Consider the following 27,217-nt stretch of genomic DNA (forward strand, 5'->3'; position numbering starts at 1 on the left):
ACAGTCATCTGAAAAATTATTACTTAGCCAACAGATTCATGAGAAAGCCAGGCGTCGAAGGATCTGGTCTCAGCGGAGGACCCATGACGTGGTGGGCTGCGTGGCGCCATTCTTCGCTCCAGTAGTGTGTGCCGTCAGTACCGAGGCCTGCCGCAATCGGTTCCCCATAGACCACCTTTCCTGGGATGTTCAAAGGCGGGACTCAGTCCCATAGTGCACGTTTAAGAAAACCACGTGTAAGATGGAATCTCAGAGTTGTTTTGATTTGCATTTCCCTGATGACTAATGAGGTTGAGCATTTCTTTAAGTGTTTCTCAGCCATATACAGGGGGAGGTAATCCCCCTCAGGAACAGTCATAGGGGAGGGGAATAATGGGAAAATGGGAGGGAGGGAAGAATGGGAGGATACAAGGGATGGGATAACCATTGAGATGTAACAAGAATAAATTAATAAAAAAAGAAAGAAAGAAAGAAAGAAAGAAAGAAAGAAAGAAAACCACGTGACAAGCACACAGATAGTCGTCTCTGTCCCAGTAGAGGATGACGCCAGAGCACAACAGAACCCCATCTCACACCTTCCTTCCGTGAACAGGACTCAGTAGTTAAGGACTGATGACTATTGAGCATTTATCGTGTTTGGTCATATGCATTGCAAGGTACAAACCATTCTCCGGTTACTTGACGGCAGGCTATTGTGACTGGGTCAATTATATTGGATACAGATGGCACGTTTGGCTTCTAAGCAGAGGTTATTAAGACCGTCTTGGATTCTGCTGTCTCTGTGCCTCTGTCACGACACCGGGAGTGCCACACAATGAAAAGGCAATCTTGCAGAGACAGGGTGAGCCTGTGACAGGCGTGGGCATGAAGAGGAAAAGGAAACAACCCTCTAGCCGGAAGCCACTCCTGTTTCAGCTCCACTGTCACTGAAGCAAAACCCAGAGCATGCTGGGGGCTATAGCTGTACTTACTTACAATGCAATCTTAAAATCCTATTGGGTAAATGCTATCACTATTTCAATTAAAAGATAAAGCTCCGGGACTACATAGTTTTTCTACAGCTACCTTATGTACATTTCACATAGGTGGAGTGAAGGAGGTAGTATTTGAACCCAGGAATTTTCAGTCAGTGGTCTCAGTTTTTATGACATCTAGCTAGACGATAGAGTCTCATTAATATAGCCAGCCATGGTGTATCTCTGCCGCTGATTGACCGATAACCTTCCCACCCTTTCGAAAAGAACTTTCTCAGGAGACTTATATTATGCGAAAGAACACTCCGATAATAAAACTGTAGCCCGAAATGCACACTTTACAAATCATGCAAATGAGGCCATCCAAAGCACACAATGTTGGAAAACTTAATAGTGCACAGGGAATTTGAATTTAAAATCAGGCTCCTATCTGATTAGCATTTGTCAGAATAATAGATTCACTGGCATCAACCTCATCACATGCAAGCAATCAAAAAAAAAAAAAAAAAAAAAAAAGAGTGCACGGCATGGAGATGCTGGCATGTCAAATGAGCTCACTTTGGTTGACCAGATGCTGGATTTTAGTTATAATTCAGATATATAACTGAAAGGAACTGATTTCCTTAGAGAGCATATGCAGTGGATGGCCACCAGCTGCCGGAGTCCTCAGGACGGAAATTTAGCAGCCTATTATCTCACAAATTCTCCTCTTCCTCCAAACCAGCTTCGTCCTCCAGCTAGCCCTGGGAAACAGAGAAAGAGTCAAAGCCAGGAGCTGCTGAAGCCTCGGAATTTGACTTGCTTCCCTGATACACACAGCCCCGCACCATTCCAGGTCCTTCCTGCCCTGTTTCCAGAAAAGAGAAATGACTTCAGTATCTCTCTGTGGCATGCGGGATGAACAGCGGTCATGTGTAGGGAACCAAGAGGTAGCGGTGTCTGCTGCGAGAGACTAACACACACACAGTCTCTACTCACAGCTCTGAAGGGAACTTGCTGTTCCCAGAGCATTATCTCCCAGTAGCATGGACAATGAGATTCGGACTTGATTTGCAGTCGCTTCATGAGGTGCCAACTTAGGATTTTCCGTGGTGCTTCATCATCGAGGAAACGTCCTGTCACATAGTCTGTTCGATCACTTGGCATATCGAGACGAAGTGGGAGTGCAGCCCTCAAACTTCTACCATCTTAATAGCTCTCGGGGAAAAATTAAATGTCAGCATCTACCGGGAGTCTGCTGGGGCTGCTTCTGATGCAGATGACAGGCAATTTCCTCAGAAGGGCTTAGCCCCTTTCAGATATGACAGGCTACTTTTTTAGTGTACACAAGCTCTTCATTAAGGAGTCTGTTTTCATCTTTATTCTCATTACATATTTATGAATATAAAACAATTAAAAATAAAAATCCCTGACAGCTCACTGCTCCCTTCTACAATTTTCAAAAGACCAAAACGCACGTAAAAACTATAAAAGGGGGGAGGGGACTATAAAAGGGAAGGAGAACAGAGTCGGCTAGTCCATAAATTGAAGATTCAAACTACCAAATCCAGCCTAATTGCAAGTCCTTGTAGATTTGAGCTAAAATTAAGGCAAGAGAAATGGCTGCCATGGGTATAGACTATATAACCTTCAAAATGCTTGCACATGACCTCATAGCAACACCTCATGCTGGTTTGATAAGTGAAAAGATTGATGCTCAGTGAACCTGATTGACTTGCCAGAGATACACTCATGGGCAGTGACATAAACAGAATTAAAGCCTTCCTCCTCTGATGTGGGACCACATATACACATTGTTAGCAAGAAAAGCATCCTTTTTGTTCCCCAGTGAAGAAGAGCACGTACTCTTAAACACTTTCAGTCAACCACAAGCTATCTGTGGATATGACCACTTTCCCTTGCTGGCTTCCTTTGCTCTGCCCTGCTGCTGGTGGCTGTGAACAGCACTTGTACCTGTCTTCCATCTGGTACTGCTCTGATTGTGTTTGCAACGAGGTGGTTCCAATAACCCTTGGGATCCAGAGACATCTTCATCACCTGTTTCCTCCCTAGCAACTTTCTGGCTAGGTTGTACCCCCACTCCACATATATTCTGCACGGTCCTTCTCCATCCTTTGACACAAAACCAAAACCAAGAAGCCTCCGTCTCACTGCAATCTCCCGTTTAACTGCACTTTACATCTCCGAGAGAGTGTAAAGCTTTCTGAAGCATGGAGCATGTCAGAGCAGTATTACTCTCCCAGTCACCAGACAGCGTTATTAGAGGGAAGTGACAGAGCAGGTGCTCCCACTTGTGTGCAGCCTCGTGTCCTGTTATCTATGAAAGAAAGTGGAAAGGTAAGGAGAAGCTGTGCAGATGTTGGGGAAGACGCTTTGCTGACGAAGTCTGAAGATAGCTACGCTCTTCAAAATAACTTTTCTACTAAATAAGAGGGAAGCTCTGCTGGGTTGCACTGATTCTAATTATTATTATTATTATTATTAATATTATTATTATTTTTAGGAAGAATAAAATGTTTGGGGGGAAAATTAAACAGGTACAGGATGGTAGTGTAGCTTATTTAGGCTTGCGTTCAAATCCTGGTGCTGTATGCTTTAGCTTTGCATCCCATGAGTCAATGGTCTTTGTCTCAGTTTTCTTATCTAAGAAGTGGGGTTAATTTGTGAAGGTTAAAAAGCAAACAAACAAACCGCCGAATACAAACAGACAAAAAAACAAAACCAACAACCATGTGATTGATTGAATAAACTGGAATAATGAGCTAATGGCGATGAAGCTCTAATATATAAATGCAGGTTTATTGGAAGCAGAGTGGGGAAGGGAGGGCGCACACGAGGGGTGGGAGGACAGGAAGGAGAGAGGGCAGGGAGGTGGGAAAGGGGCAAAGGCAAAGGGGAGAGTGGAACCCAAATGTCTGGTCTATATAGTGAGTCTCTGGGAGTGGGGAATCCCCACCCCTAGGTAGAGGGCAGGGCATGCCAGCCAAAAGACCTAACGCCATGATGTATGCAGAAGTACCTAGCATGTCCTTGGGAGTCTGGGGTCTCTTCATGTTTATACATTGAACTGTGTGTTCGTAGTAGTTAGTTTTCTATTACTGTGATAAAACACCATGACTAAGGGAACTCATAGAGAAAACATTTAGTTGTGCTCACAGTCCCAGAGGGCTGGGGTCCATGATGGGGGACGACAAACAGGAAGCAGAGACTATATCGGGAAGAGCATAGGTGATTTGAAATCTCAAAGCCTACCTCAAGTGGTGCACATCCTCCAAAAAGGCCACACCTTCTAATCCTTCCCAAACAGTTCCACCAACGGGGGCCTGAGTGTTCAAACATATGAGCCTATGGGGACCATTATAGAGGTAATGAAATTAAAGTGAAGCCATTAGGGTAGACCCTAATCTATAAGGCTGGCGTCCTATAAGAAGAGGAATTAGAAGACAGACATCAACAGAAGGGACAGGTGGAAAGCAGAAGAGAAAGACCTCCCGATGGAGCCAAGGAGTGAGGCCTGGGATACAGGTTGGGATACGGCTTCCTCCACAGCTGAAAACACACTGGTGCTCTTGATACTTTCCTCTAGGATTTCTCACCTCCAGGATGCTGAAAAACAGATCCCCACTGCTTACATGCATGGGCTACGGTAATTTGTGACAGGAGCCTTAAGAAATCGACCCAAAGCTGGGCGTGGTGGTGCACGCCTTTAATCCCAGCACTTGGGAGGCAGAGGCAGGCACATCTCTGAGTTTCAGGCCAGCCTGGTCCACAAAGCGAGTCCAGGAGAGCCAAGGCTACACACAGAAACCCTGTCTCAAAAAACCAAACCAACCAAACAACAACAACAAAAGAAAAGAAAAGAAAAAAGAAAGAAAGAAGAAAAAGAAATTGACCCACTCCACGGGTACTGTTACCCTCTGAGCCATACAATTCCAGTTTTTGAAATGTTCTTAACCTGGCCAGTTTTCAACTGCTTTGAAGTAGATCTTTTTCTAAATTTAAAAGACAATGGGATAATCAGATGCACAAGACCAAGGAAGAAAAGAGACAAGGTGAGAATCAAACTCCCCTGGACTCATCCACACAACACCCTCCCCAACCCTGGCCATGGAGAGTCAGTGCACTAGACTTGCCTTGCTGCTGCTGCTGTTCAGCAGTAAAGAGCAGGGCCACTTGATACAACGTGACCTTTTGTGCATCTCTCTTTGGTCTTTTAAAAACAAGAGGATGATGTCGAGGATGGAGCTGGGAAGTGGGAAACCCCCAACCCTCTGTGTGAGAAGTTTATGTCCTACATCAATAAGCTAGAACAGGGAGCTTTGTGCTGCAGGAAAACAAAGTCCAGTTCAAAGGACGAGCAACCAAAGAAACAGCAAACCAACCCCGAGGTCCAGCTCACAGTGAGTGGCTTAAGAAGTGACAGGACCTCAGTCTAATGCCAATCAAATCCAGACCACGGTGCCGACAGCACATCTGTAGCCCGTAACTTAGTTTTTATGAAAAGCACAAAGAAAACTGTTTCATCAGTATGTTCAAACAACATGCATACTTGCTGTCTAAAGACAGGAGCTTGGGTATAAAATAAGGTTAAATTTCAATAAGATGTGTTGAAACTAGTTAATAGTGGTGGATTTCTGTTTTAGTTAGGGTTTTATGGCTGTGAAGAGATACCATGACCATGGCAACTCTCATAAAGAAAAGCATTTGATTGGGGGTGGCTTACAGTTTCAGAGGTTAAGTCCATTATCATCACGGTCGGAAGCATGGTGGTGTGCAGGCAGACATGAGGCTGAAGAAGGAGCTGAGAGTTCTACATTCGAATCACCAGGCAGTGAGTGGTAAGACTTGACTTGAGCTACTGAGACCAACCTCAAAGCCCCTCCTCCCCCGTGACACATTTCCTCCAGCAAGGCCACACCTATGCCAGCAAGGCCACACCCACTCCAGTAAAGCCACACCCACTCCAATGAGGCCACACCCACTCCAACAAGGCCTCACCTCCTAACAATGCCACTCCCTATGAGCCAAGTATTCAACTGCATGAGTCTATGGGAGTCTTTCCTATTCAACCACCATTGGAGAATAGTCGAACATTTCAGTTACTGATGGGAAACAATAACAGATAGATTCAAGTAGTTAAGCTACTGAGAGACTGTGCCTTCACTCTCAACAAAGCATCAGAACCGTGCACACGCATGTTCTACTGGCAGGCTGGGGAGAAGAGTACAATATATATTTTAAAGGTCATTGAGAGCCCTAAGAGCAGCACTGTGGCTGAAAAGGTTCACACATAGCTGAAGCTAGTGAGACTAGGATAACCACTGATGTCAGTGGTTCACATTAGTACATGCACTGTTTGGATAAAGACTAGGCTATGGATGGAAGTGGTTGCCTTACATCTAGTTTCACACCATAGCACAAGCCTGTAATCCCCAGCACTCCTGGAGGCAGAGGCAGGTGGATCTCTGTGCGTTGGAGGCCAGCCTGATCTACAAAGTGAATCCAGAATAGCCAAGGCTACACAGAGAGACTCTGTCTCAAAAAAACAAAACAAAACAAAACAAAACAAACCAAACCAACCAACCAACGAACCAACCAAAACAAACAAACAAACAAACAAAAAAACAAAACAAAACCCTAAATAAGCAAACAAACAAAAGACCTCACACCTGTACAATGAAGCTCCCAAAGGCCACGGTTTTCCTATTCACAGAGCTCATACAGAAAACAGATCTACTCAGAGAAGAAATTCCTGCCCGTTCCTCATATGTGCACCTGGACTGTCCAGTCACATGGGCACAGTGACAGCCAAGAGCCGCCAGAGCCCAGGATGGATGGGCAGACTCTGCAGGCACTTGCAGAACAAGCCTGGTGCTCTAAGCTTGGTCCCGTCAGCTCACATAAATGTGTAAGAACAGAATCCACAAAGTGACCCTCTGACCTCCACACCTGTGTATCTGCATACGTCATTCTACACACACCTTCAGGAAAACGGCAATGCAGTTTCATTCTGTCACTGTTACCAATACAGTACAATTGTTTTCTTTCTTTCTTTTCTTTCTTTCTTTCTTTCTTTCTTTTTTCTCTAACTGGTTTTACTATCTGAAATATTCTGGTTTTTCCCTTATCATAGAGATATTGAAATTTCATTACTCCCACATTGGGTCATAAGATTTAAATAACTCCCCTTCATGTTTATGGTATATTTTAATCTGAAGGTTGATTTTTTTATTCTGAAATTTTCTTCTGTAATTTCTTCCATATTTATTTGCTCTGCTTATTTACTCGCTCCAGAATTAACCCCACCAGCATTCCTTTCCTTCCACTTTTTTCTTCTTTTTACCTTAAAAAAAAAAAAAAAAAAAAAAAAAAAACCCTCAAGTTTTTGCTCCATATTTTACAATGATTTTGTTTGCTTTTTCTGCCTTTAATGGAAATGTGAGAACAAGAACTCATATAACAAGCCTAGAATATCAAAGGGTGTGGTCCATACAGCAGATTTGGACTTTACCAAAGTGTGGGAGAGGCTGTGGGTATATCACCACAGCTCAGGGGTGAGTGCCTGTGCGCTGTTCACAGGGCCCTGGTTCCATCTGCAGTCAAAAGAAGGGAAGCAGGGGAAAAGAGAGAAACTGAGGCAGGCAGGGAGGGAGGGGGAAGGAGGGAGGAAGGGAGGCAGAGGGAGAGAGGAAGCTTATCCCTCTCCCAGAAAACTTTCTTTGAAAAAGGAGCGGTTTGTACCTAAGGGGAAGCTGAAGGGAAAGGCTGGAAATGGCCCCTGCTGTTATTTTCTAAACCTATTTTAAAAGAGCGAACTGGAGAGATTCCAGGAAAGCCAAGAAATGTTATAAGACAACGACAGCCTAAATATGTAACCAACTAAACTTAGGTGTGTTTTGGAGCCTTATTGGCGTGAAGAAAATGCACTTGACCCTGGCACTTGAAATCGCTTCTCTGTGCACTAATGTGAATCGTTCCAGCTTGCACTTGACTGAGTGGATACATTTCTCTCCCCACTGCTTGTCTCACCAGGGCAGAATGTTTCACATGCCTACCCCGTATCTGAACGTTGGGCTTAGCCTATAGACAAAGCAGGGAAGGGACAGAACCATGGGAAGTAAGTGAGTGCTCAGAGGAGCACTGTTGTGCCAAGCAGTGGCCAGGGTAGCCTGAGTCCCTTCTGCAGCTGGGAGGAAGGGAAGGGGCTGGCAAAGACATTGCTGGGGTCTCACTGAAAGTGCTATCCAGGTACACAGACGCTCACATCACTTGAAGAGACAATTGTAATTAACACAACTCAGCTGGCAGGCAGGATTTACGTGAGCTAAGTTGCTCATTTTTTCATGGTTGGACACTACTCTAGAGTGTAAGTCACTGTTACATACTCACAGTCCAGAAGCTTGAGGTGAGCCACTTAAAACTATGTGACCAAAATCACTAGCCCCCAAAAAGGCTGAGAGAAATGAGGGCTATCTTTCCAGTGAATGCTTTAGCAAACCCATTCTTGCCATTTCAATAATGCCAAAATGCTAAGATAATAACAATGTCTTCAATACAAATTTCAAACATAATTAACCGTCCCCTCCAAATATCTAAGTTTTAAACATCAAACCAATGAATTGTAAAGCAAGGTATCCACAACCCCAGCTCTAGACCTCACACTTTAGTAGGAGAACCACTGAGAAGGTTTGGCTTAGGGCTGGTGGACTTGGGCCACACCTCTACACACTAAACTTGCCATTGAAGCCACCCTGAGCTTTGCCCATGCCCCAATGTCGTCAGTCACAAAACAATCATAAAGTTGAGCTTGAAGCATTCTGATGACAATTTAAGGTAACAATATATTAAAATAAAATTAGGAGTAAAGCCTGAAATTATAAATGGTCCTAAAGTCCTACTCTGTGAGGGACATATAATGTTAGCTGTTATGATTTCAGCCCACCTCTGGGTACACAGTTGTCAACTGAGGTATAAAGTCAAATTTAACAGTACTGTGTCCCTAAGAGACAGTTGAAGCTATTGGTGATTTGACAATCTAACCTTTGTGCCTAGATTCTGACTTTAATAATCCTATGAACCACTTGAATTTTCAGTTAGATGTGCACATGTGCACATGGGGTCCAGTGGGTCTGGGATGGGGCCAAGGCTCTGCGCATTGCACCTAGGTGACATCAGTGCTTCATTCTAGGGCCCCACTGTTAGTATCAGGGCCCGGGAAGAACTAAGTGGGTGACAAAACTATTTATAGATTTTTTTTATATTATAAATTCATAAGACTAAATGACTTCTTACTTAAATAAGGTTACAGATAGCAGGTCTTTAGTGTACGTTCATGATTGGAAATGACGTTGGGAGATAGTGGGTTACAGCTAAGGTACCTGAGTCCTTCACAGAAGGTCAGTGTGGCTCATGGGCTCCTAGCCATCACCATTCCAAGGTATGTCCTTGGGTTTACTGATGTAGTCGCCATGGGAACAGTTTGGCTCTGTTAGGCTATCTCCGCTCCCTTCGGGTTCCTCCTTGGTCACATGCCCTACTTATTCAGGAGGAATTGCATTCACAGAGTGGACTATCTCCTGCTGAATCACTCTGGACTCTGCTGTTTCTTTGACAATTGGGCACTCAGGTACCTTTCACAAGCACCATTACTGTAAATCCAATTTAGCTAGCATGCTTGGGTGGCATTGAAACTGTCCCATGCTTACAGCTGCTTTGGAAATGAACCTAACACGTTACATGTTCAGTTTAATATTTTGAGCCAGCAAGCCTACTTCTGAAAGGCACCCTTTTATGTTGGGCACATAATGGAACCCTAAAGACGTTCATACGCCAACCCGTAATTTGTTTATTTGTTACCTGACATAGCAAAAGAGAACTTAGGGTTGTATGTTAGAAGCCTTAAGATGGGGAAGTCACTGTGAATTAACGAGTGGGCTCAGGGTTATGAAAAGATCCTTTAAGTGAAGGAGAGAAGCAAGAGGCTGACGGCAGTGCTCGGGCCATGAGCTGAGGAACTTGAGTAGCCTCTGCCTCTGGGAGAAGTAAGGAAGGGCAGGGGCACTCCAGACATCTGGATACTCTGTTGCCTAGACCCACCAGATAACAAGTTTATGTTATCAGTCACTAAACTTGTAGCAATTTCTTGTAGGGACAATAGAAAAGCCACCACCTTATAGAAATATCAAACAGTCTCTGGGGAAGGAGGTGACTGCAGTGGTGGTCACTGTAAGAGCTGAGGCCTGCAACAGACCAGGTGCCCACCAGTGGAGAGTTATTTGAATTACACACAGCAGCATATTCCAGACCTACAAATGTTAAAAAGTCCACCCTCTGGGGCTGACCTCAGGGATATATTTCTAAAAGAAAAGGCAGGAAGGGGCAGAATACTAGTGAGGTGGTTTTGTTTGTTTGTTTCTGTAGTTGTTGTTTTCTTTTGCTTTTTGTTTTATGAAGGAAAGAAGAGAAAAACAGGAGACACAGATATTTTTTATGGGATACGACAAGTAGCTACTTCTTTGAACACTTCTTTTGTATATAGTTTTGAACTTAGACTAGTGTAAAATTGTGAACAGTTCACACATTCAAGAAGTAAAATTGTATTTAAAACTAATTTAAAATAAAAATCACTGTACTTAGGATTAGAAGTTAGTTGTCTGTGGTCCCTAGATCTTTATAACCAGCCTCTGATTGAATTTTGTCCACGTGTAGAATAAATACCCACTGTCAAGAAACAGCTCCCAGTCCGCTCTTTCAAGGTCATAGCTTGGCGATGGGTTAAGATGGACACCCCTGCAGCTTTTCCGGTCCTCTCTAGTCTAACATTGTGTCCTGAAGGTGCTACACAGAGGAGAAACCTTACCAATTCCGAAACGCTGTCAACATCGCCATCTGGTGGGAGAAAGCTAGAACTGCAGCTTGAGATTTTCAGATGCTTTTGTTTTGGTGAGGGGAGGAAGCTGTTTCCTGTTACACTTGGGGTGTGGGAGGGAAGGAGTCTGCAGTAGTTTGTAAGTAAAGACGTTGTGAGCATATTTGAAATTAGCCTTACCCCTAACACTTACATATTAAAAGTGAATATGGCTCACTAAACCTTCTTGCAACAAGTAGTTTTCGACATCATTTATCAATTAGATAAATTAGGTCAATTAGAAGCATGCCAAATCCGTATCATGACTTTGAACAAGGCACATTATCCACCTGTTGCCACTTTCAGGAGGGAAGTCAACAGGATGACTCCTCTCACGGCAGGAATCACCCAGTGAGACCTAAGGTCACAAAATGCACATATGTGGCTTTCACCCATCTTTGTCCAGTCCTATCAAACTAATGTCCTTTCCCTTTGCCCAGGAACAGATTTTCTTTCTTTTGTGTGACTATACTCAGATTGACCTAGAGAGCTGAGGCAAGAGTCGATCTGAAGTTAAAAAATAACCTTCAAAACAGCAATCATTAAAATGCTGTGAGCTGGCGGCGACGGTCAGAGATGGCGCCTCGCAAGGGGAAGGAAAAGAAGGAAGAACAAGTCATCAGCCTTGGACCCTAAGTGGCTGAAGGAGAGAGTGTATTTGGTGTCTGTCACATCTTTGCATCCTTCAACGATACCTTTGTCCATGTTACCGATCTTTCTGGCAAGGAAACCATCTGCCGAGTGACTGGTAGGATGAAGGTAAAGGCTGACAGAGATGAGTCCTCTCCATATGCAGCCATGTTGGCTGCCCAGGATGTGGCCCAGAGGTGCAAGGAGCTGGGCATCACTGCCCTACACATCAAACTCCGGGCCACAGGAAGAAACAGGACCAAGACTCCTGGACCTGGAGCCCAGTCAGCCCTCAGAGCTCTCGCTCGCTCAGGGATGAAGATTGGGCAGATCGAGGATGTCACTCCCATCCCCTCTGACAGCACTCGAAGGAAGGGAGGTCGTCGTGGTCGGCGTCTGTGAACAGGACTTCTCAAGTTATTTTCTGTTAATAAATGGCTTTGTATAAGCTAAAAAAAAAAAAATGCTGTGGGAGTTACCACTTCAATTGACCCAACATCCAAGGTGCTGTCCAACAAATCAATTCAATTCCAAAACCATTTTTTTTTTAGCGTGAGCTCTGCCCTGGGTCCATCGGGTGCTAGCAGGGTTAGCTGGATGGTCAGGAGATATGGGAGTCACTGTAAAATTAACTTTAAAATTAAAATTCACTATCATGGTTTTTTTTTTTTTTTAAGTTGCAGCTTATGGTTTTGAGAGACAGATTGTGAGTTGGAAATAGTTTGAGGTCCTAAGTATTGGAAAGAAGTGACCAAAAGGGAGTGGATGACAACAAAGAGAAAGGACGGAGGAAAGAGACGTGTGTAAGGACGAAGGCGGCGGGCACCAACCACATCTTCCCCATTCACTGAGCAGAGGCAGCCTGTTTGCCTGCTAGCTTGTTAACTCGAGGTGGTGGGGTACCAGTGAGGATCACCTTCTCTCCTTGCGTCAGCTATCACCTTTGCTGCAGATTTGCTCATCACGTGCACAACGTATAGAGGGCAGTTCACCGCACTGGCGATGGTGATGGCTCTCAGAGTGGCCTCGGCCTCCACCGCTTCTGGACGGCACAGCTCATGCCCTTCAGGGCCTGTTATCCCCAGTGCCAGCATCTTTTTTGCTCCCTAAAAAGGCAGCAAGAATGGAAAAATGTAGCAGAAAGGATGGCTAATGACAGATATTATTTTATTGGAAATTAAAGGTTCTGATAGACTTCTAAATCTGTCAGCTATAAGTAAGGGAGCAGGAGGAAAATATGCTGTTAGTATATATTAATTGTATCCCCCGAGTGCATTGTTTTACCACCAGCTTCTCTTGATTGAAAAGATGGGGGGAGGGAGGGGCCGGGGAGCCTGCTCAGCTGGTAAAGCCCTTACTGTGCAACCATGACACCCCAAGTTCAACCCACAGAAGCCACGTGAAAAAGTCAAACACAACGGCTTTGTAATGCTGGGGGAGCGGAGACAGGCAGATCCCGGAAGCCCACTGGTCAGCCAGTCTGGCCTAGTTAGTGAGTTCCCAGCCAGTGAGAAGCCCTGTCTCTAAAATAAAGCAGACTGGTCCCTGAAGAATGGCATTTGAATTTGTCCTCTGGTCTCTGCCATCTGTCTGTCTGTCTGTCTGTCTGTCTGTCTGTCTGACTCAGCCCTGAAAAAAAAAATCAGGTTTGTTCACTCACACTCTGTAGGAAGCATTGCATGGGCTTGATACTTAACATATTAACACAAAATAGAATGGCTTGAGCCCTTTGCTGACGTCATCGCAATATATTGTTCAGTGGGTTTTATTTTTCTACCGAATCAGTCTCCACCACCCCTCAACTCAACCCACTAATGACATTAGATCCATTTTATGTCTTCAGATTTTTATTTCTTTCCTTCTCACAAAAAAAGGGCTGCAAGCCAAGACTCAGAGAAATGACATGACTTGCCCAGGTCACACAGTGAGGAAGTCAAGGTTAAACTCTGGTCTGTTTGAGTTTATAGCTCACACTCTCTTTTCATTCTCCCCACTGCCTCCCAGCTACCGAGTTGCAATCTTATTTACCTTAATGGGAAATAAGCCCGGGGAAAGAAAAGAAACCCAGCTAATATAAAGGGTTAGAGACAGCTCTCTAAATCTTGCAGATGGCATACCCTTTGGGCACTAGTAATGGAACTAACAAGAGAAATAAATATCTTCTCGATTCCCCCAGGGCACATTTCAGTTCCCAGTCAGTGGAAAGCACAAGGCTTTAAAGCACCACACTGCTCACACATTAGCATTCGACACCAGCAGCCCAAGCCTCTGAAAGCCCAGCAAACAAACCAGTGCTCAAGAACACAAAAGAAATGATTTACAGGGTTTGGAGAGATGGCCTGGTTGCTCTTCCAGAGCACCTGGGTTCAGTTCCCAGCACCCACATGGCTGCTCACAGCTGTCTCTCAAGGTCCAAGGATCCAACTTCTTCTGTCCTCTATGGGAATCTGTACATACAGATATCTGTAAGCTCATGCAGGCACAAGTGTACTCATAATAAATAGATAAATAAATAAATAGATAAAATAAATGTAGAAGATTCTTCATCTAACCATGTAGACCCACTGAACAAAGTCAAAGTTTCTGACAAGAAAACCAACTCAGGTATTTATGCAGCACAGGTATCGAGCGACTTAATTTCTGCCCATCCACGCACTGGGTCTACCTTCTTAGGGCCGGATGTCTTGGCTTTAAATCACAGTCCTCTAAAACATTCCCCTGTCCCGTGGGAGGGCTGGGACCGGAAGGCTCACCTCTGAAATCAAGTCTCCATTTTCTGCGTGCACCTGGGCGATTGCTCCGATCTCCTTGCACTGAGAGAAGGCCGCATACATCTGTTCGTCCTGTATCATGTACAGGTCTTTGTAGGCCATGAACATCTTGAAAGAATTAACTCCTTTATCTTGGGCAAGGATTTTCATTTCCTCTTTTACCTAGGGGGCGGCAGGTACAACAGTACATCCCTCATTAGCTTAAGCGGTAATTTCATCACTCCTCAAAGATTATGTTCAGAAAAGGTATAAGCAATGCAAAGGTAACAATTTACCTCAGGAACATGCAGTCAAATCCACAAACTTTCTCCCATGTCATCCCATTTCACCTGATAAATGCCTGCTGCCGTGAGATCCTTACATTATGGAAAAGTTAATAGCTTTCCCTGAGGTACTTAATTTCTATTCTAGGACATAAAATTCTCTGCATCTGTCTTCCAATTTGAGGAGATTGTTGTAGAAAAAAAAAAGATGAAGCCACAGGGCAGCAATAGCAGCAGCCATGGCTCTAGAATGGGTCAAAGTTTACGTGTGGTAAGAGTAGACATTTTTGCTAAAAGTTAAAGAGCCTTTCTCAGGGACAATATTCGCTAATTGGTTCATCTTTTTAAAAATTGATCTTTAAGCTATCCAAACAACTGTAAACACTCATAATTTAACAGAAAAAGAGAAACCACCAACAATTTATGGAGCAAATACAACAAAGAAGGTTAACTTTATACTCATTAAAAAGCACAAAGCGAATGGCAAAGTAGAAGGATCCAGAGGGTCCTAGAAACCTACAAGAAGAACATTATGATGGGTAGATCTGGGCCCAGGGGTCCTGCTCAAACTATGGCACCAGCCAAGGACAATACGTGCTGTAAACTTCAAACGCCTACCCAGATCTAGCCAATAGACAGGACATTCTCCACAGTTGAGTGGAGAGTGGGGTCTGACTTTCACATGTACTCTGTTGCCTCATATTTGACCATGTCCCCTGGATGGGGAGACCTGGTGGCACTCAAAGGAAGGATAGCAGGCTACCAAGAAGAGACTTAATACCCTATGAGCATATACAAGGGGAGGAAGTCCCTCTTAGTCACAGTCATAGGAGAGGGGAGTAAGGGGAAAAATGGGAGGGAGGGAGGAATGGGAGGATACAAGGGATGAGATAACCATTGAGATGTAATATGAATAAATTAATAATATAAAAAAAGCAGAAAGCCACTGGGTGTGGCAGTGCCTACTGTAATCCCAGCACTTGGGAGGTAGAGGCAGAGGCATGTAAATCTATATGAGTTCCAGGCCAGCCTCATCTATATAATGAGTTCCGGGATAGTCAGGGCTATGTAGAGAGACCCTGACTCAAAGAAACAACAACAAAAGCACCAAGCGAGGCGTATTCGCACATCCTGAAAAGTCACCTCTCAAAGGTACAGGCAGGAGGACAAGTTCAAGGCCAGCATGGGACCACCTAGCAAGGCCCTCTCTGTGTTAAACATAGTAATGCAGGTAATTTTGTCCACTATTACAAATTGACTTGTGGTGTATCCTAGACTCAGATAGATAGATATGATCAGTGCCTTGTTCAGCCATTATCAGAGAGGATTCTTCCTGCAACAGATGGGACCCACAGCCAGACATTACACAGAGAGTGAGAGACCTTGGAACATGCAGCCCTAAATGGGCTTTCTCCATCAAATCTCTCCTCTCAGAGCTTATGGAACCCAGGAGAAGAGGAGGAGAGTATAAGCGCCAGAGGGGATGGAGGACACCAAGGAAACAGGGTCCTCCAAATCAACATATGAGCTCACAGAGATTTGAGCAACAAGCACAGGGCCTGCAGGGGTCTGCACCATATGACTTCTAGTTTAGTGTTTTACTGAAATTCTAAAGTATGCAAATGGGTGGGGGTCTCTGATTTATGTGCCTTTTCTTGGGCTCTTTTCCTAATGGTGGTTTGTCTTGTTCAATTTCAATGTTATCATTTGTGTTTTATCTTAATATACTTTATTTTGTCATATTTTATTATCATCTCTTAGAATCCTGTTCTTTTCTAATGAGAGACATAAAGAAAGTGGATCTGGGTGGGTGGGGAGGAGTAGAGGGTGGGTGGGAGGTGGGGAGGAGTAGAGGGTGGGTGGGAGGTGGGGAGGAGTAGCGGGTGAGTAAACTGTAATCAGGATATATTATGTAAGGAGAGAAATCTATTTTCAATAAAAGAGAAGAAAAACTACAAAGAATCCTCATAAAGGGGAAAAAAGTTTTAACAAATTGACTTGCGCATCTTCTAACCCTTACGTTAAAGTCCTGAGCCCTTATTTAGACTGCAGATGTGAGTGGCTCTACTGATGTACATTCTAATGGTGCACATTTTAATGATGTACATTCTAATGGTGTGCGTTCTAGAGCCAGATGACTGGGACCTTGGAAAAGAAGAAGCTGGGATGCAGTCTGTGTCTATTGTTTGAGTCTATATGAAGCACTTGGTTATAGTGACACAATAGAACCTGTATGTGGGGATCTATGTACCTGTTAAAGTGTGGAAAGGACTGGTAAAAAGCCAGCATTGCTGCCTTTGCTCTCGTAAACTAAGACAGGGAGGGAAAGAGTAGAAGGAAAGGAGGAGGAGGGAGGGGAAGGGGAGGAAGAAAGGAAGGAAAAGTGAAGGAAGAGAAAAGATAGGAAGAGATGAAAGAAAGGAAGGCTTGCCTTTAAACCTGGAAAGTAGACAAAACTCATCGCTCAGCTATCATGTGGGGAGAAAAGCCAACTTAAGTAGTGGACTGTAACCCTTGCGAGGATGGCTGCTGGGTTACTTGGTCCAGAACATCGCATGCTTTATAGGCACCAGGTGTCTGAAGCAAGTTCTGGAAGGGACGTTGGTGTAGGAGCTACTCAAAATGATATCACCTCTGCCCCCTTAACATTCCTGAATGAAGCCAGTATGAAGAAGTGAGTTAGGATTTAAATCTCAAGGAAATGTTCTTCCAAGACACATGCATGCATACACACACACACACACACACACACACACACACACACACACACACACACCATACACTTTCAGTGGATTTCAGTAACTTCTCAATATACCTTAATGGCTCTCAAAATCATCTTTTCTATCTGAATCTTACCATTTTCCTCATGTCCTACGTAATTATTAGGTATGGAAAGGTGTTTTGAGGTCAGCTGTACATGGGTCTCAGGTGACAATAACCGCACAGTAGTGTCGGGAAAGCCCAAGGCACATGGCTGGGAGAGGGCCTCGGAACAGATCCTAGCCCTCTCCTGCTGTTGGGAGTGGAGGCCTCCAATATGAAGAGATTCTAAGGTTAGAATTTCTTTTGTGTATTTCTCACAAGTTAAAAATTCATAATGCAGTTTTAAAAATTCTAGGCATGTTGAAGTTGAGAATAAGAGTTGTCCAAAGTAGAAGTAACATCAACAATTCCTGGACTAAACACAGGAAGATGTCACTGGGAACAAGCATGACAGGTTTCCATTGTGTGCTTTATATGACATTTTATATTTGAAGGTTTTAATTGTAACCTTTCAAAGTCTCCAGAGTCCAACAGAGTCAGAAAAATGTGCAATGAAAACTCATCCTTCCTGCCCCCTGGTCACCCCTGAGGCGGGGACACCACCAAGATTTGCCTTTGACATCGCCAGTTTCTTGCTCTCATACAGAACAGAGGATGAGGGGACTGAATGAGACAAACTGGAAGCCAGCTGCCTTACCTTGTCGCTCCACCATGTCACTGCCACGTGCAGGCTATAGTCACAGCAGACTTTGGGGTCTGCCCACTTGCGCCAGGTCTCATAGGCCTCGATGAGGGAGCTGCCTTTCTGAGGAATGGCGAAATCTATGATCATGGTGGTGCCTCCCGCTAAAGCAGCCTGCAATCACAAGAGGTTGTGGCCAATTAGGTCGTCTGTCATGCGGCAAAAGCTGCGCATCTGCAAGCCCCAGGGCCAATGGGATGAGTCTAGGAAGCGCCGAAGATGCTACACGCATAGACTCCCCAGACACTGAAGTTCCAAGTCTTAAAAATGCCTTCAGCTGCTTCTGAAAGAGAAAGGATGACTGGAAAGAAACTCTGAGATGGGTGGCTCCCGCCTCCCGCCCTAATACTTGGGTGGCTGAAACACAAGGATTGCTGTGAGAGGATGTCCAGCTTGGGCTACAGAGACCCTTTCTCAAAAACAAAACAACAACAACAACAGCAGCAGCAGCAGCAGCAGCAGCAAGCTAACCAAACAGAACCCTCAGACGAAAATAGTAGAAAAGATATAAACCATTTAAAAGAATAAACTGTACTTGCTGTTGTAAAACCCCATTTCCTTGGGATCCGATTTAAGGACTCACATCTCCAGCGGCCCTGTGGCCCACCCTGAGAACCCAGAAGGGCTCACCACGCTAAGGCCTCTGCACCCTGGTGCCACGTTCATCTTTCTTTGATTTACATCTGTGGTCACCACTCATGCCCATTGCTCTGGTTTTAGCTCAGAACCTTTTCAGTCTCTAATTGTGACTGTCGCAACAGATTCCTAGTTCTGCTGTAAGCATCCCCCCACAGACCCTCAGGGCAGAGGGCATTTCCAAGCCACAGATGAGCCACTTGGCTCAAAAGGTTAAGGATGGGGGAGGAGCAAGGCTGCAGTTATCCAAGAGGGATGCCCTGGAGAGCGTTGTCAGCCATTGTACTGTGTGTGCTGTGTACTGTGTACTGTGTGTGGTGAACTAGATTAGAAGATTTGTATGTCCTCACCACAAAGAAATGCTATATGTCCCAGGCAATGAATATGCTAATTGCTCTGTTTTGATGACTGCGCAATGTTTACACAGGTAACGCACTGCACCCCGCACGTCCACGGTTATTATGTGCCAACTGAGAGTTTTAGAAAGTTAATGCTTCTTGTTGCCTCTGGGATGAAGCCTGATCTTCAAAAACATAGCTTCCGAGTCCCTGCATCCTGCCTGAACCCTCGATAGACCTGGTGGCATATCACGCTACATTACAAGTAATTTAAAAACTATTACAAAAACAAACGCCTTTGGCTCATTATTTAAATTGATTTCATTTGAACGAAAATCACAAGGTGGTTAATGTATTTTTAATTGCTGTATTCAAACAACGTAGGTGAAGAAAACAAACATAATCATGGGCGAGTGGTGGCCCAGCAGTTTGCGACAGGACTGGAGGCACGTGGGACTGGAGGCGGGTGGGGCTGGAGGCGCGTGGGACTGGAGGCGCGTGGGACTGGAGGCGGGTGGGACTGGAGGCGCGTGGGACTGGAGGCGCATGGGACTGGAGGCGCGTGGCACTCACTGGCTCGGCAGCACAATGTTCAGATTCTATACCTTGCCCGGTCTCCTGAGCAGTGGATGAACTTCTGTATCCTTTGATTCCTCATCCAGTGAATGAGGACAATTCCTGCATGTGGACCAGTGAGTGAGGGCAGTGCCTACATCTGGACCAGAGAGTGGGGGCAATGCCTGCATCTGGACCACTGAGTGAGGACAATGCCTGCATCTGGACCAGAGAGTGAGGGCAGTGCCTGCATCTGGACCAGAGAGTGAGGGCAGTGCCTGCATCTGGACCAGTGAGCGAGGGCAGTGCCTGCATCTGGACCAGTGAGTGAGGGCAGTGCCTGCATCTGGACCAGCGAGTGAGGGCAGTGCCTGCATCTGGACCAGTGAGTGAGGGCAGTGCCTGCATCTGGACCAGTGAGTGAGGGCAATGCCTGCATCTGGACCACAGCCAGTGAGGAGGGTTCGACTAGGACAAGGTGTATAAAGTCTTTCTTGAGCACAGTCTGGCTCTGGAGAATTGCACCATTTGTTTGTAATTAGAAATTGTTCTGCTTTTCTTTTCTTTTTTGTTTTTTAGTGATCTTCAACTTTTTTTTGTAAAATAGTATTAGCTGTTTTTTATTTTTTTTAATATTTTATTAATTTATTCATATTACCTCTCAATTGTTAGCCCATCCCTTGTATCCTCCCATTCCTCCCTCCCTTTCGCTTTCCCCCTACTACCCTCCCCTATGTCTGTGACTGAGGGATACCTTCTCCCCTGTATATGATCATAGGGTGTCAAGTCTCCTCTTGGTAGCCTGCTATTCTTCCTCTGAGTGCTTTGCTTTTCTTAAATCTATCACAGCTCATTTCCTGAGAGGTGGCTTTGTGGTAATCCAAGAGGGACAGTGGCTTTTCAACCTCACTCCTGCCCCTTTCCCACACTGCACCCCAATGCTGCCATGGCCTAGAATGTCCGGTCTATTCTCTGTTCCCTCTCTCACTTTATGATATATTTTTATTCTTCCTTAAGTCACTTGGTGCATCTCCAATTCTTTCTACTTTTAACTGCCTTACTTTTTTACATAAGACTCCACACTTTATTACCACCTTTAAATAACATTGTCCTTATTCATGCAGAAAATACATATTTGCATTTCCTAAGACACTTCTATCGGTACAATGACAAAACTTGGGGAAAAAAATTCAGGTTTTGTATTTTTATTTGAATAGAGATTAATCTTGTCACCTTATTCCTTTTCCAAGTGCTTTTCCAGTACGATAAGGTATCCTTTGGGGGGAGTTGGGGGATCTTTCTATTGGAGAACTGTTACTTAAAGTGTAACAGAAAACTTTATAAGTCTACAGATATAGAAAAACCCATCACGTGGGATGTAGAGAAATAAATACAGTGGCCCCTTAGAACATAGGAGATTGGTGCCATCACTCCTAGTGGATAAAAAATAAATCTGTGTGTGCCCAATTCTTTTATATACAATGGCATGGTAATTTCACACACTAGAGACACAAATTCCTGTGCATGCTCTTAGATTGCTTGCATTATCTCGTACAGTGCAAATGTTTTGTAAATAATTGTCATTCTGTATTATCTAGGAAGGTATGACAAAACGAAACAAAACAAAAAAATCAGCACTCATTCACCAGAAATCCATTAAAAAGTCATTGTCAGGATGTATAATCTAGGCCACCGAGAATGGGCTGTGTGCTACCGGTGAGAAGGTATAACGGTGCAGACACTTTGGGAAACAGTTTGGCGTTTCTTAGAAAGTTAAACATAGCGAGCGTAACCCAGCACGCCTACTCGTCAGTACACACGCAAGACCAGTGAAAAATGTCTAGTCCAAGACTTGTACACACATTCAAGTCAGTATTTGCTATGAGAGTCAACAAGCAGAAACACCCCCAATACCTATCGGCTGGTGAATAGAGAAACAATGGGGCAACATTCGGCCTTTAAAAGGAATGTAGTAGTGACTCTGCCACAGCACAGACGAACCATAGAAAACACGATGCCAAATGAGAGGAGCCAGTCACGAAAGAGCTCACATTGCACAACTTATGGAAAATGTTCCAGAGAGAAAAGTCCGCAAGGACAGAGGGCAGAAAGGAGGCTAACTAGGGCTAAGGGAGATGGTCTGAGAGGAGACTGGTAGCTAAGAAACAATTTGGCAGGTGGAGGGGCAAGAGTGACAGGAATGTTCTAAAACTAACTGTGGTGATGTCTCCACGACTCTGTCAATATTCCAGAAACCATAGAACTGCAAGGTTAAATGGCTGAGTTGTATTGCATGTGAATTATTTCCTAATAAAAATGTTATCAAAAAGACATCATCACACATAGCCATTAGATGGATTAGGGGAAGCCTGGAAGGGCCACACAAAAAATCCTGAATTCTTTCTTCTTCCCTCAGGGTGTGGATAGACTAGAGCAGTGCCTCTCAACGTTTCTAATGCCGCACCACTTTAATACAGTTCCTCATGCTGTGGTGACCCCGATCATAAAATATTTTCGTTGTTCTTTCATAACTGTAATTTTGCTACAATTATGAATAGTAATATGAAAATTTTTGGAGATAGAGGTTTTCCAAAGGGGTTGTGATCCACATGTCTAGAGGGCAAGGCAGAAATACAAGTAAGTAATTATAATAAAATATACTGGAATAAAAAATAGCAAATCCAGCTGGGCATGATGGCACACGCCTTTAATCCCACACTCAGGAGGTGGAGACAGGTGGATCGCTGTGAGTTCGAGGCCAGCTGGCTCTACAAAGTGAGTCCAGGACAGCCAAGGCTACACAGAGAGACCCTGTCTCGAAAAACAAAAAAAAAAAAAAAAAGATAACAAATCCACTTCTACCATAGTACTATAGAAAATGGGAATTTTTTTTACTAAATTGCCTGGAAGAGATATAGAAAAGGCCACTGAGAATTCAGAGAGAGAGAGAGAGAGAGAGAGAGAGAGAGAGAGATCTGATGAAGTTTAGACTTAAAATGAAAGTAGGATATACATGTAGAAGCTGTCAATAATTAAGATGGGGTGTCTAACACCCGGGAAATACTTGGCACGTGCTCAGAACTAACTAGTGTGCAGTTTTGCACCTTTCAAATCACCTCTAGAGCCCTTTAGTATTACTAGCCTCAATACAGAGTTGAGGAGACCAAGCAGACAACTTGGCAGAAGCAGGCTAGGGGGGGCAGAGCCACGGTGCTCCAGAACCTGTGTTCCTGGGGAGAATGAGGTGAGGAAAGGAGGCTCCGAGGGAGAAGGCACCTCGAGTCAGGAACTCAGCAGGATGCGGTAAAGGACAGAAGCAAGACCATCCAGGACCACAGAGAATGGCAGTGCCCAGAGGAGGAAGACAGGACAGCGGTTGTTTGTAGGGCAAAAGGAAGCCAGATGGGACTTGGTTGGGGTCATTCAGATCATGATCACTGTCGGGGCAAAGGAGGGGCAGCATTGGGCTGGAGCACGCTGAATGTGAGGTGTTTGGGCACTTGTCCACATAGTGGTATTTACAGTCACGATGCTGACTAGCCATACACAGGAGGAAGGGGGGGGGGGCGGCCATCTTGTAGCAGATGCTAGTGAGGCTCTGCTCTGGCTCCTGCCTATTGCTTGTCTTTACTCCTGATTGGCTGTCCCTTCACTTGCCAGTTAGCCTTTAACCCTTTCTCATCTCGGCTCACAAAGCAATTCTCCCAGCTCCTTATGTCTTTGGCTGGTTTCCCTTGAAAGCCTTCCAATTTATCTAAACCCCTGTTTGGGGGGACAAATGAGGCCACCATGTCTCCAGTGTGAACACAGTTGAGCTGAACCCAGAGATAAACCTTGCCCCCCCCGGGGGTCATGATGTCACATAACATGAGTTCTTACTTTGCCCTACTTCAAAGTCCCCAAAACACATTCTTCTGTTATTTTCCATATCTAAGGTCATCCTGAAAAGGAGGACTAGCTCACTGAAATCTAGCATGGGAGCCAAATGAAATGAAAACCTCACAGTAGTCCAGAGAGAAAAGCTCTGGACTGAACTGGTAGCTTCCTTGTAGTCACTAAGATGTGTGAGAACAGGTTATACAATCTCCGCCTAAGTCCCAATCCCGTAATTATATTTGGGGTTTGGGAGGTGTTCTGCACATGCTTGCTTTCCCAACTCCACGAGCTTGAAATATCGAGGACACCGTTTAGCCAAATGTGCACTAGACTCTGAAGTGTCTCTCCCGAGTTTCCATTTTTCCTGCCTAAATTCTTCTGCCCCGTCCCTACACAAAATTGCTCAAGGCCACCTCTGATCTATTCCACGAGTCCCTCCACCTTCTGAATTGTCACCTTTCATGCTCTGTGTCACCTTTTAATATTAGCCTAACTAGATAAACTAGTGCAAGAAAAATAAGAATAAGAATAGGAGGAGGAGGAGAGAAGGAGGAGGAGGAGGAGAAAGTAAAGAGGAAAGAGAAGAGCAATACATGGGCTGTGAACAGTTCGAATTTTTTCCCCTGGGAGTCTTCAAGGGACAATGGGCACTCAACACGGAGGTAGGGGTCCACCTACCATACACGGTCCCCTGAGATGTGGGGCGTCCAGTCTTTCCTAGACTTTGCCCTGCAGTTGGGTATCCAAAATATACCGCTGTAGCGTGAAAATTATCTTGAGGTAAATACATTTAAGGATAGGTGTTTTCTGTTCGCTCACCTCTGCCATCAAGTGGAGCCACCCCAAAGAACCCAATTACTATAAGTACCTACCCCAAGAGTTTTACATCCAGGCGTGTGGTCTAGAAGCCTACACAGGCGTCGTGGCAAAGCTGTCCTCATCTCTCTCCCTGTAGTCTGCTCATCTCTCCTCGCACTCCTTTGTTTCTCATCCATGTATCTCTCCTCCCCAGCTGCCTTTACTAGAAGTCATTTGTATTCGTGTCAGTGCCTCTTTCCCTTCTCCTTCTCTGCAGATGGCACACAACTTCTAAATGGTTGCTAGAAGCACATTTCTCCAGGAATCCTCACCTACAGGCATGGGTTTTCTTAAAACCAAACATCTGTCTTCTCTGGCAAAACTAACTTTTAGCATTTTAATTTTCACCTTCCTGATTACAAGCCAAGAAGGTACAGGAGGTCTCCTCCCTGACTGTATCAAGAAAACCTTGATTTAGACTGCCTTTGTTGAGCATTGAGCATACTTCAGCCAGAAAAATGAGGAAGAAAGTCTGGAGTTAAAGATATGGAGTGCTTGAGTCCAAACAGCAAAAAGAAAGTAAGTCCTGGGCTTAGACGAGTCCTAACATGTAGCGCCCCCAAGAGGCCAAAGCCTTACTTAACAGCAGAGTTCCAAATTCGTCCTTGAGATGTTTTTCTCTTCCTTCTGAAGTCCAAAAGTTAGCTTTACGATCATTAAATAGGTATTGTTTTTAAAATAAAAAGTACATAATTACAAATGTTCAGAGTTGGGACAACCAAACAACACAATATGAACATTCAAGGCTTAGCCTGTCTAGTTATTAAAGAAGTGAGGAAAATTTTAAAAGTAGGAAATTTTGCTTTTTTTCCATTAAATTGACAAAGCTTTTTGATTAAGGCCAATATGTGCCTGTAACCAGGATGTTGTGAGATGTGGGCTATAAAATAGCCTATGCTATGAGCAGTCTGAATATATCAATGTAAGATGGCTAACATTTATTTGTCCTGGCATGGCATTCTAGAAATGACTTTCCAGGCAACTAGCAAGCCTATGAACAATGACTGACCTATCTGGCTAGCTGCTACACACCAGCAAACAAAACAGCAACAGCAAACACCCTAGAGCCCACCCTGGCACCCACCATAGAGAAGAAGAGAGTGTGGCTGTCAACAGCTGGGGAAACAGAAAGAAAATCTTAGAAGGTGAGAACATTTGATTTGCAATGACCTGACTTCGAGGTGTTATGGGACATCCAGTTGTGATATCAGATTATCGGTAGTAATTCACCTTGCCACTCAAGAGATAGAGAAGATAAAAAGATTGAGGCAGTCTGAACAGGAATGACGGCCACAAAGTTGTATGCACCTGCAACATTTAATGACATGACATAGACAATCACTTAGCAAACACAGCTAACTTTGTGGAGGTTGCAGAATAAACATCTGCTTCTACGTTTCTCTGAAAAGAAAAGTCTGGATAGGTAGAAAAATCTTAGACTATAAGTCACCTAAAACATTATTTTCCTTATTCTAATGCATATTTTAAAAATACAGTTTATTATATTAATACATGAGTGCTCATAAAAGTTCCAACACTTTACTAAGAGCTGGACAATAAGTATATATTGGTTTTCAAAGGACTTTTTAAAAAACCGTTTTTGTTAATGAATTGCTTATCCAATGAATATTGGCAACCCCAAGGCAGGAAGTGATGTGCTGGAGGTCACCGGGTCAGCCACCCAGGTCTTTAGCTAAGTCTAGTTCTGGCAAGCAATAGAAAAGAGGATTTCAAGGTTTCTTCCACAAGGTGAGAAAACTCTATAAATACAACTGTAAAGATTCTTAATCATACACCTTGGAAGTAATTATCCTTGTGGCATTTCACCAAGATGTTCCAAAGCAAAGCTTAATTTCCTTTCTCTATAATCTTGAGAACTTTCTGTCCTTCCAAAAAAAAGAGATGGAAGAAAGAAAAGAGAAAGAAGAAAACAGAAAGGAAGAAAAAGGAAAAAAAAGGGCATGCTGGGATGTTTTCCCCAATGTTTAAGAGGATGGGTCCTCTGGCAACTGCTTAGCAGATCACCTTCTAAATGCATGTCCACCCACCCAACCTGGGCCTTTGTCTCAATATAAATACATAAACCTGAAAACTTGCAGAACTCTTATAATTCATGCTTTTATCATAGGATGTGGTTAAGAGCCAAGATATAATCCCTTTGGGTTTATTGAATTCACAAATCTACGAATTAAAAAAAAAGCACACAGTTCTCTGTGGCTACTGAATTCTTGGAAGAATCACTCTACGTCTTGTGTAGAAGGACAAAATGAAATAAGAGTTCCTCAAAGCAGAACACCGCTTCCATTACTTGCATCGGACAGAAAGCTTTTACCTGTAATTTAGCAAACCCATTACAAGCTTTAAACCAATGCCTGACATGAATTAGAGTCACAAAATACATAAACTTTAGTTGACCTATATTTCATTTTTTTTCAATTGGGCCCCATTACAGTCAAGTGATCGGTAAAAAGAACACCACAAACAGCACCCCTTCTATTTGTCAGATATTAAAATTGATCATCCCTGTGGCGGCAGAAAGCAAGTAGCTTTGCTCTAACCTTTCAGGTCCATCTCCTGAAAGCGTAATATATCGCATTTACATGGTGACTTCCTGTGCATACGGCACTCCTTTCTGTGTCCTGGAAGAGGGTGTGGCATATTTGGACGCCCTATGAATATAACGCCTGTGATAATATTCATTTTGATAACTTTAGTCACCACCAGCATTGGGAAGGTGACCAGCAGAGCAACTGTATTTCCTGAGGATGGCCTGGGCTTTGTTTCTGAGAATTCCATCTCACATTATTAGCACATAAGTTACACAGCTGTCTCATCCATCCTTGGCCACTCCGATAGGCCAGAACATTGGATGTTTCCCCAAAAACAGAGCCTAACGGCTAAGAG

The 27,217-nt window shown here is 44.1% G+C and overlaps 1 protein-coding gene and 1 pseudogene across 1 annotated transcript in view; one reads left to right on the forward strand and one right to left on the reverse strand.

Annotated features, from left to right (window-relative positions):
- Positions 1-27,217, reverse strand: part of Dpys (dihydropyrimidinase) — a 76,619-nt gene that overhangs the window by 46,413 nt on the left and 2,989 nt on the right. The window contains exons 2-5 of the mRNA XM_051159520.1: positions 18,006-18,164; positions 14,265-14,444; positions 12,428-12,617; positions 24-180 (exon numbers count right to left, since the gene is read on the reverse strand). Of these exons, the coding sequence (XP_051015477.1) occupies positions 24-180; positions 12,428-12,617; positions 14,265-14,444; positions 18,006-18,164 (686 nt within the window). The remainder of the gene's footprint in view (positions 1-23; positions 181-12,427; positions 12,618-14,264; positions 14,445-18,005; positions 18,165-27,217) is intronic.
- Positions 11,437-11,969, forward strand: LOC127201150 (40S ribosomal protein S14-like; annotated as a pseudogene).

Source organism: Acomys russatus, chromosome 17 (assembly GCF_903995435.1).
Source record: "Acomys russatus chromosome 17, mAcoRus1.1, whole genome shotgun sequence".
Classification (NCBI taxonomy): Eukaryota; Metazoa; Chordata; class Mammalia; order Rodentia; family Muridae; genus Acomys; species Acomys russatus.